The sequence below is a fragment of the Euleptes europaea genome, chromosome 13 (assembly GCF_029931775.1).
Source record: "Euleptes europaea isolate rEulEur1 chromosome 13, rEulEur1.hap1, whole genome shotgun sequence".
NCBI classification, from domain to species: domain Eukaryota; kingdom Metazoa; phylum Chordata; class Lepidosauria; order Squamata; family Sphaerodactylidae; genus Euleptes; species Euleptes europaea.
Window position 1 is genome coordinate 11,987,437 of NC_079324.1, and position 11,327 is coordinate 11,998,763.

An 11,327-nucleotide genomic window follows, 5' to 3' on the forward strand; every position below is an offset into this window, starting at 1 on the left:
TCCATTTGTGTGATTCATGTATGTCCGACAGGATGCTCTTTGAGCAAGCAGAGCCATTCTGTGTTGTATTTGTTTGTTGGTTTGACTTACGCTTGGTTTTCTTGCATTGCAGATACAGTTTATGTAGACCCGCCAAAGCAGCAAGATACTTTGTCAACCAAATATTGGTAGAAAGAAGACAGAACTTTAAACGGCAGTCTTCACCAGGGCACATACCTGCTCCCCATACAATATAAATTACTTGGAATTGCTGTGCTGTAGAGATTCTTCTTATAACAGTCACTATGGTATGAAATCATGTTTGGTTTTGAACTGCGCAAGACTGTTTTCAGTGGAAAACTGAAGTATTGTGAAGCTGAAGGTCAGCAAAGAGTAAAAAACAAAAAAGTCCCGACTTTCCCTTATTGAAGAGGAGAAGCTTACTTAGGAATCCCTTGCAGCCTTTTTTCATCCAGCAAGTAGATAGCTCATAGTAAGCTTAAAGGGGGGTGTAATGCTTTTTATTTATTTATTTTTTCTCCCTGAACTCTTATCATGACACCACTTAAATGAAGCTGAGCAATAAATCTTTCAGGTACCCTCCAGCAGTACCTGATACAATAACTACTCATGCGTTATCTTAGATGCCAATATCATATGAAATCCGCACTGCTTCCCCCACCCCCCCACGTAAGGCAAGCTTCTTCTAATTCACAAGTTCTGTACTGTGAGTTTTCAATGCTGTGAATCTACTTAACTAGATGTAGGCTGTTAGCAGGAAACGTAGTCCCCTGGCGTGGCAGCAAAGTCTTCTCGTGCCAAGTGACAGAGATATGCTTTGGCAGAAGTGTGGGGTCTGACTCTGGGCCCAGGACAGTTGTACATTTCAGAGGAGTGAATGTGGCTCTAGTTTGGATGGCATTTAGCTGCATTTCCTCACACTGATTTCCCCCCCCCACCGGCGTACAGATCGCAGGATCATTCCTGACTCTAGCAAGAGAGATGCCTTCATGTCCCAGAAAAAAAGTCCACATGCAGCCAGCAGCAGCAAGTTTGGCCAGCTTGTTGCCCTTTGTTTAAGATATGTGATATCAGCATTTTCTTTCTTAGTAGTCTCTCAGTTACAGTGCTGCACTTTAAGAACTGGAAAAAAACACATATTCCTGAAATCTTCCACCCTTTGTGCATAGCGTGAGGCCCTTGTTATGGAACAAAAGGAAAAAAAGAAAAGAAAGCCTATTCACTACATAAAAGAAACTGAGCAAGGGTGTGTGTGCGCATGTAAATATTTATAAATCTTTAAACTGCAAAACTTTGTTGCTGCAGAATCCCCCCTCCCTTTTTGTAACACGTACAAAATGCAAATATTATATTACTTAAGAAATTTAGCTCATTTTTTTCTGTTTTTTTTTTAAGCTCAAACTATTTCTCCTTGGAGACGCACACAATCTTATTGCAGTGTAGGAGAGCTCACAGTAAGTGGTGCTGATGCAGCCGGATGGTCCATGATTTTCAACCGCCCCAAATTTGATACGAGGATTATGTTCTTTAAATTACAGTGTAATTTGACACATTCAGTTCAGGAGACACTTAGGAGGGGAGATTGAAAGAAAAGGGAAAAGCATTGAGCTTGTAACAGAAGGACAGACCCAAGTCATACAAAGACCCTGCTTCTCCTTTCACACCTCTGCAGTGATTTATTTTCTAACCTTGAAGCCCCACTGCAGTACCAATGATGGCAAGAAGGTTCTATATCGATGCCAGCATGGCTGTCTTCCTGAAGCTGGACCCTTTTGTCATTTAAAAAAAACATCCTTTTTGAAATGCAGTGCTTGTGTTTGATTTTCCAAACGTTTGCCAAGGTGCCGCTCATGCACCTGGAAAAGGGGGTTTACAGAAAAGTACTTTGTGGATCGAGCTGTGTCAAAGTCAAGAAAACAATTCTTTTCTCTCTAAGTGTCTTTTTGTGTTTGTTGATATTGTGCCAAGAATGTAAAAACAACAACAAAAGCTTGCTTCAAAAAGGATATACTTGTTTTGTCAAACTAAACATGATTTTTTAAAGAAAGAATCATTTTTTACATATGTGTTTGGAATTTGTAACCACTAACTTTGTATGGATTAAATGTTGCAAGTGGAAAAAAAAGTTTTAGACCAAAATCTTGGACATGTACTGGCAAAGACATAAACTGGATGCATGTATAGTAATTAAATGTGGAAAAGTGAATTTTAAAGGGCTTATGGCTTTAATGTATTCTTCAGGTTTGTCCAAAACCAATATTTATTGTAGCCCTAACAAGCTGGAGCAGCTGATTTACAGGCCTTGTTTTAGTGGATATTCTAGTGAATTAATTCAACTAATCCTCATTTAGGATTGTATAATCTCGCTTCCAACCAATTTTCAGTCTTTGATCCAGTTTAGACCAGTACATGTGTTAAATAACATGTATTTTATTATAACCAACTAGAAATGTTTGTTCTTGGAAACTGTGACCATGTGATGTGTGGGACTGTAAAATAAGCAGCAGAGGTCTTTTTTTAATCACCAGAGATTAGTTTCTAGTCCTATTGTTTAATTACACTTAATTTATTCAATTTGCTGGCTGCAGCCCTACAGCAGGGGATTGCATGGAAAGAGTGCAGCCTTGACTCTCCAGATGAAATTTCTTTTATTTATATACTTCATACAATCAATTATGTAATTCTGTAAAGTCAGACCCAATGCATATTAATCAAATGCTTCACATCTAAGTAATGCATACACACACACACAGCCTCTTTTAATATATTTTAATATGTAAATACCCAGATATGAAGACCACATTTCATTATATTTCTTGGTGACCTGTGCTAATCATGCACACATTTCTGGAGAATTTATAAATTTGCGTCTCTTTCACATCTTCATGGTGTATGCTAGTGCACACATTAAAGAGTGATCTCTTTCTGTAATATACACTTGCTCCATGATATCGGAATACAAATTGTTGGAGATAAAGGGTCATTCCTTTAAATGGTCATAAAGGTGTCCAGTAGACCCTATGAACGGCCTAATTATTCTTATAATCAATTTATAATTATGGAAGAATAGAACAGTTTCCATATTGCATTCTAACCTTTTAAGGTTGAAATTTGGAGCTTGTCTGTTCAACAGTTAATCTAACTGATGAGTTAGATTGTTTGACATATGAACATTCTCTGGGCAATATTTGATTTATTCAGTTTAATCAGAATATTTGGTCCAATAATATAGGCCAGTAGGTGCACCAACCATATTACCATTGAAACTCTGGAGCAAATGCATATCAAGTCTGTAATTATCTATGTTCTATTTAACAGCCTTGCTCTCTCCTCAGATACAGAGGGTGGGGAAGGCCCCAAGTTTTACACCCAGCAGTTGAATTCCAGAACGCTGTCTCAGCTGTTTTCAGCCCCGTGTTGAGAACAACTATCTAGGTGGGCAAAATGGGGAATAGCATCATAGTGGTGAGGTTGGAGGATATAGGATAAAGGCAGAGCAGCATCTAATAGTAGCTGATCCCCCCACCAGTCAAAATGGGCTAGGAACTGTGTCAGCAGAGCAGTTTAGCTATGAGCACAGGCCTCTTAACTTCATGTTGCATCTGAGATTAGGAGCCAGCTTGCCTCCGTAGAGATGGATGTAGCACACTGTTCCTGGATGCAAGAATGCAGCAACAGTTTTTATAGCTGACCTAGCAGGTAGATGGTCACTGTTAACGTCATTTGGAGTAGCTGTGGCTGGAATTACATGTGTATTGTTCTTGCCCAAAATGACTGAGTACAGGTGGCTGTGCTCCATTCAACTTCCAGTTGGCTAAAGGTTGTTTACAGTGATGTTAGTGGATGTTATTGAACTGTTGGAAGATGTTAGATATATATATGTTTCTAAGATAAAAAGCCAATAAGATATGCATTATACATACTTAACAGTTCCTCCCTTCCTATTCTCTGAGCGTTGATGTATTGACAGACTAAATTATGTCCCTGAGTAGATGTACTTATAAAAAGAAAATGCTGCCCAGTTTATTCTGCCGTCTTAAAGATATCAGTTTTGAGTAACTTTTTCTTTATGTACATTTTGGAAGGGATAATATGTTTTAGCACCATTCCTCATTCATTAAGAGGGGTTTTGTAAATTAATCTTGGACTGGGGATTTTTGCCTGTGGTCCTAAAACTTTTGCTAGTGAAGCAGTGTAGTTTGTGTTTGCACAGATGCTTTTAGGGCCATTGGCCCACGCAGGAATTTTTAAGGTGATCCTTCATCCTTGTCAAAAGTTATTTTGGCTGCTAAAATAAAAATTAAGCCAGAGTAATTTAGATATAACCTGATTTAGTTCCATTGTTTGCAGTTGGCACAAATCTTAAATTGGCATTTCCTTCTTTAGCTGGGTGGCAGATCAACCCCCCCCTTTTTTGGTTGCCAAGTCAGCCAACTTATGGCAACCCTGTAGGGTTTTCAAGGCAATAGACGTTCAGAGGTGGTTTGCCATTGCCTGCCAATGCGTAGCAGCTCAGGTGTTCCTTGTTGGTCTCCCATCCTGATTAGTTTCCAAGATCTGACAAAATTGGGCTATCCTGGGCTATCCAAGTCAGGGCCAGATCAAATCCTAGGTTATGCTATTTTTGTAATTTTCCATAATTGCATTGGTAGGGCAGGGCTCTAATTCCTATTGATATAGAGAAATGATATTTTACAAAGTGAAGGAGGAAAGAGAACATGTTCATGCGTTAATAAGGACTTCTGCGTTAATAACGTGTTCTGCATTCCTTTTAGAAATAGTGTTGGGATTGGCCCAATCCCAACACTTTATGGCAATTCAGGATTTTTAAAAGCCAGCAGGATATTAAAATTCCAGGAAGTCAGAGTGCTTCAGAAAGTAGAGATAACTGGATTTTAACTTGTACAATTCTTGCTTTCTGAGAGGGATGACAGTTTTATTATATGCACGCATGAATTCAAGGAAGAGATGGGAGATTTCAAGAAGCTGGGGCTGAACTTCTGTTATTCAGAGAATGCTCTCTAAAGAGGGTGGCCACCATGCTTCTTTAAATATGTTTCTGTCCTATTTGTTTGTAAATAGGGGTGTGCAGTAAAAGCAATTGATATTTCTGGGGAGAAAAGCTAAATCCCCATAGTGGTATGTTTTTTTTTTTTTTTTTAGCTTTTTTAAAATATATATATCTGAAATTTTTTTGCTTCATTATACTTTATGGGAAATCTTTGTGGGATTCTGGGGGGCTGTTTTTTTAATGTAGAGGCACTAAATTTGCAGCATAGCTGCTGGTGACTCTCCTTAGAAGAACTCCCAAGTTTGGTAACGATTGGGCTAGGAGGTCAAATTTTATTAACCCTCATCCCCCCCCATTTGGAGGCTAATACAATTGGACCCCCTAACCCAATCATTCCCAAATTCGGTGGTGCTAAGGAAAGTCACCAGCAGCTATGCTGCAAATTTGGTGCCTCTACCATAAAAAACAGCCCCACCCCAGAGTCCCACAAAGATTCCCCATAGGCTTCAGTGGAGGCATTTTGCCTCCATTGAAGCCTATGGGGATTCCAGAAAAGCAAAAATTTTTCGGCTTTTTCGGCTACAGTCAAATGGCGCCTTTTTTTGGTTTGGCGTATCTACATGCACACCCCTACATGTAAAGCAGAGTGGATGAGTGGGGCTGCAGTCTTAACACAGAAAGAAGTGTAAGTGGATGAGTGGCACTTGAACCCGCCCTTTATTATCTTTCTGCAGGCGGTCACTAAACACCTTCTCTCCCCACCCCCATCTTGACAATGTGACAGGTTGGAAGGAAGAGTGAATGAAAGAGGAATGGCTTGTAGAGAGATTCGGGTGAGGGTGGGTTCATCTCCCTTTCACTTGCAGACCTTTTTCTGACAAAGTTGGTTTCAGCCCCCACTGCCCATTATATGTGACACATGAAGAAACTGATGTGGCTGTCGCTGTTTCATCTTGTTTGACCCAAAGAGGAAAACAGGAGGAGCTGATATTAATGGGTTAACTCATTTGGAAATGTCTCTTCTAAAGCATTTGTTCCCTTTTCTATTTACTCGTTTCTACTTTCAACGAGTGGAACAGGTTTGTTTGTTTGTTTGTTTGGCATGTGGTAAAAACATATAGAAGTTACGGTGTTTTTTTAAGCAAGCATACCTTTAAAAAATACATAGTATTTCAAAATTAAATACAGGGTGTACCTGGGTCAGTTTTGGGTTCTTTGACATATGTTAGGGAAAGGTGGGTTACAAATTTAGAGTAGAACGCACTGTGGATCAGTGCTTTATTTGTACATAAAAGGGAAAACTTTTTTTTTTGGAGTAGCTTGCATTTTGAAGACATTTCAGTGCTCTGTATCTGTCCTTTTTATTTCCATTATAAAGATTATATTTTTGAGTAATGGACACTGTACATGTTGTTGCTACAGTTACTGAAAATTACTTAGAAATAGAAATGTTACTCTGAATATGTCATTTTTGGAAAGTCATGGACAGCTTACATATGTACTGTGTAGCTCATTTCCCCCTGTAACAATCTCATACACATTTATTTTAAAAGATTGTAATACCTAGTGCAGTCTCCTCTCCCACCTCATTTGTAATTGAATTTTCTTTCTTGAAAGCAGTTACATCATTGATGCAACCATGTTCTTTTACAGAATCATTTGCTGGAATTTTGTTCAGAGTACTGAAAGGAACCAAGGTGCTAAACACTTCTGTTGACTTGGGTTGGTTCTTTTCAGTAGGTCATTTTGTCATATATTGTCCCTCAACCATAATAAGTTTGTGCCTTTTTTAGGATATTTATTTGGAAGGAGCTTACTGTTTGTCGGGTAACTTTTAAAAATCCTTACGTACCTCTTCTCAGAGCTGGGCAGTATTGCGAATACTTGTGTTTGAAACTGAGACGTCAAACACAGTTTAAATTGCATAGTGTTGGAATTAATTATATAGAAAATGTATTGTTTTGTATTGGAATAGTTCCCCCCCCCCAGTTGATGTATTTGGTATTTTTGTATTTCGTGTCCAAATAACACCATCTTGATGATGAAAGTCAAGCTACCCTGATATGTTTGAGACTGAACAGGGCTTTCAAGCAGAAATCCAGGCCCCCTGTGCTCACTGAACCCACAACACTGAGTCTGGTGAGCCAGCTTCCTGTTTGCAATACAGAAACACTTGCGGTTCAGGGTGCATACTTTCTCTTCAGCCTCCTTTTTCCATGGAAGGTGCTGCAGGTCCAGCCCTTTTCTGCTGCAGAACAAGTCACTGCCACAGTCAGCGTCCCCCAGCTTCGGAGAGCTGATGAGAAAGGAGCCCAAAAGGTCGGTGGAATGCAAAACACTGATTTAGGTAAGGCACGCACCCACATTAGACTGAGAGCTTTTACCTTGCACCAATTAGCATTCAGTCTACACAGCCCCGGGGGTGGGTGGGTGGGTGCTAACCCCCAGTATTGATGTGAGGTTTAATTTAAAGGTGTCCTTCTGCTCCACTGTAGTATTAACTAATATTTTCACCCTGGATTCCAAATGGGAAGGCTTCTGGTTGCAGCACCTTAAAACATGCATTGCTTGGAAGCTGCTGTGGGAGGATCGGCTGTGAGACTTGCATCGTTTTATGAGTTTGGTTCTCACATCAGTTAAGCCTCAATGCTGCCTTGCACTGCTTCATCTAAGCTGTTGGCTGTTCATTGGCTGGGACAAAAGAGGCAAGCTAAATTAAAAACAAAACAAAAACAACTAAACATATTGCATGCTGCTAAAGAGTTCTCCCAACCATGTCAATGTACACAATAGCAAAAAGTTGTCTGATGTAGTTCTCTTTGAGAGTGGCTGCACTAAAATTTTGAGGCCAGTATTAGCTGCCAAAAAAGAGCTGTTACATTGCTTCAGTGAAAAACTGCCAAATTTTAGAATGCTGAATGAAGAACACCCAGTAGCCAATAAGTTGTTCAGCCAATAAAACCCAAATTATGGTCAACTGACTTGCAGGGAAGCTCTTTTCATATGTTGCTGTGATTAGGCACCTAGAATGCAAGATCTTCGGGATCGGTGTTTCAAGCAATTAGTCTTCAGTTGGTCAGGATGGATTCAGTAAATTCTGCATAATCTGTGTTTTTAAATAAGGCACACTTAAAATCCTTGTCCAACTATGAAAAAAGGACAACTGTGTTTACTTGTCACAGTGTTAATAAGAGAAACATTATTGAATGAATGTATTTTAGTATTTTGTTTTGGAAATACATTATGGATTCTGTAGATATGTTTGTATTTTGTTATGTGAAATGCTTCTCAGTTAAGTTTTTATTTCTTATTTGAAATAGCGTAATGGCTTAATGGAGTATTTTTTTTATTATTCGGACTACTCAGAAATATGTGTTTTGCCCAGCTCTTCTTCTTCTCATTTAGGATAATGTCTATGTACTTTCCCTTCAAACAAGTTGCAGAATGTGAACATAATTCCATCAGCCATCAAAAAGGATGTTTTAAATTGTTGTGTCCTGCTCTCCCCCACCCCCCAAGTAAAACATCTACTTTTGCTGAAGCACAGGATTTTCTTTGTTGACATTTAATGATTTTGGAACTTCATAGTTTGGCAGTATACAAAACAGGGCAGAGGTTGAGACTGTTGCTTAGAGTCCTCCATTTTGTTAATGAAACAAGTTTTGGAAAATAAACTTTGGCACAGAGTGTCTCAGATGTGTGTTTAATAACTTTGAAATTGGCAGTGTGTTAAATTTTGGCAACTGCGTTGAAATACAGGGCAACAAATAACATTAAATAACGACCATTTTCCTTTCCCGAAAGCCACAATTCATAGATCCTTTGGTGTGAGTAAAAGGTTTTTTTTTAACCTCCCCTGCTTCTGTTGACACACAAAAGCGACATCGTAATTTACCCCCCAGTACTTTGCCAGCAGTTTGGGGGGACTACAGAATGATGGGTAGGAGGAATGGCTTTCTTCTCATATAATAGGATCTTTGGATCCAGCCTGTGGTCAGTGGAAGGATCCAAATGGAACCGCCTTTTCAAAAAGGGCAATATTCAAAAGGCATGTTCTTGGCTGTTCTAATCACTTGTTACTTTCCTCCCTAAAGGCTGCCATGGATTTGACACACCTTATTCTCCTGTATCAAAACACACACCACCTACCACTCCCAATATGACCAGGTGAGAGAATACACCTTGCCAGGAAGACTGGCCAATGAAATATTTCTGAGGCTCTGGCCACATGGAGGTTTTATTCTGCCAAACCGTTTTCCTTGTCTTGCCCCTACAGGGCTCTGGGGACTTAACTCTTTTTTAAAATGAAAGCTGGAGATTCAGAGGAACTAGAAGATTGTGGCAGTAGATGATTATAGTTGCACACACACACAACCCATGAGAAAAATGCAGTGGAAATGGCAGGTGGCAGAGGAAAATGTGCACAAGTACTATAGAACACACACATACAATACATTATAATACATTAAAGGAAATCACCTGTTGGAGGTGGAGACTCAGAACAGATAACTCAGTTCCAACACTACAGTTGGGGTTGACTTGAATAAGAAGTAGTCTATATACTTGAGCAATCGGTGTGAGAAGGAGAATGCCGGAGTGCCCAACCAATGTTTCTCTTCTGCATGTAGCAAAATCCCAGTGTGCAATGTTTCTTTTTACAAAACAAGAGATGTGAATTCATGGATCCTTTGTTTCACAGCTCATTGGAGTAGTATTCATTAGAACAATTGCCAGATGATGCACTCAGGTATTACTTTTTTTTTTTTTTTTTTTTGGCTACAGTCCTTCCTGCCCCCTCCCCAAAGATACTTGCATATTGGAGGTGGCTGCCCCTGGCATTCTAGAACCACAAAGCTTAGTTTCACTTTATGGTTAGGCCCTGAAGATAAGCAATGTTCTATGAGATTCCTCCTCAAACTACTTACAGGAGTAGTTCATACAAGCATTTACAGTGTGAAGTAGTGGTTAAGAGCGGTGGACTCTAACCTGGAGAGCCGAGTTTGATTCTGCACCCCACCACATGAAGCTTGCTTGGGCCAGAGTTCACTCAGAACTCTCTCATCCCCATCTACCTCACCCGGTGCCTGTTGTGGGGAGAGGAGGAGAATGTGATTGATTGTAAACCACTTTGAGATTAGAGAAAAGGGGGGTACAAAACCTACTCTTCTTACATGTGAGATTAATAGAATGGAATAGAATCACAGTGTGGTCCTGAGCATTGAGAAATCCCTGTGTAACCTTTAGCATTTCTGAGCATCTGCCTGAGGACGAGAGAGAGAATCATACAAATGACAAGGCAGCAGGAGACAGTGGTGAAATTTTCACAGTGGGGGCCATTACAGAAAGTGGGAAATAAATTTTTTTTGTCTGGTACCTTAAACAAATCAAATGGGATGCCAGGAAAGCCTCTGTGTGCTTGCCAATCTGTTTTCTGCTCTTTGGTACTTAGGGTTGAATTATGCTTGGTAGCAAACCAAGCCATCAAAGACTTTTCACAACTGGCCCCAGATAAACCCCTCTTCCATTTTCCAGAGCAGGTATATTCCATCCCCTTTTCTAATTTCTGGTATCCTATATATACGGCTCTAAAGGTATATCGAGAAACTCTTTATTTTTGCCCTTTGTGGTGACTTGGCTTGTTTTCTTTATGCAGTACCTCTTCAACTATTGACAGTTTTAGGAATTAAAATCTATCTGGTAGCTATTTCTTCTGTCACCCTTCCTTCAAGAAGCTCAGGGTAGCACATGTGGTTCTCTCTTCATGTTATCCTGGAAGCCCTACAAGGTAGGACAGGGTGAGGGCGAATAACCTAGGGTCGCAGCAGTCCACTTGAGTGAATTTGATCCCAAGTTTCCTAGTCCAACGACTGCAATCTTATCTCACCAGCTCTCTCAGCTCCCCCACAAGCTTTCTTAACAGTGTCCGGTTTCTGATGTGCTGCACTTTTACAATGCGTTAATGTAAAAAGGTGGGACTTTTTGGGTGTGACGCATTATCGTGTTCTGTCTCCCCCTCCCCAAAATGCTTCAAATAGATGCATCATTCAGGTGCAAACCCCACTGCGTCCAGTAGGTATTGTTCTCCGATAAAAGAGTGCGGCTTACTCATGAGTAAGCCCTGCTGACACCAGAGGGGCACATTTCTGAGCAACCGCAGTCATGCTAGGAAAAGTTGAGAGCAGCAGGAAAAGAGGAAGACCCAATGTGAGGTTCTCCAGCCAATCTCGGCAATCCCAAAAAGTCACTCGCTCAGACAGGCAGGTCTAAAGCAGGTAAACGTTTATTCAGGAGCCACAGATACAGCATAAGCAATCCA

The 11,327-nt window shown here is 40.1% G+C and overlaps 1 protein-coding gene across 4 annotated transcripts in view; it reads left to right on the top strand.

The window, feature by feature from the left end:
• LOC130486577 (phosphatidylinositol-binding clathrin assembly protein-like) overlaps positions 1-251 on the top strand; it is an 85,198-nt gene extending 84,947 nt beyond the window's left edge. For all 4 annotated transcript variants that reach the window (XM_056859878.1, XM_056859879.1, XM_056859880.1 and 1 more), the window contains one exon: positions 113-251. In XM_056859878.1, the coding sequence (XP_056715856.1) occupies positions 113-127 (15 nt within the window). In that variant the 3' untranslated portion in view covers positions 128-251. The remainder of the gene's footprint in view (positions 1-112) is intronic.
• The last annotated feature ends 11,076 nt before the right edge of the window (positions 252-11,327 follow it).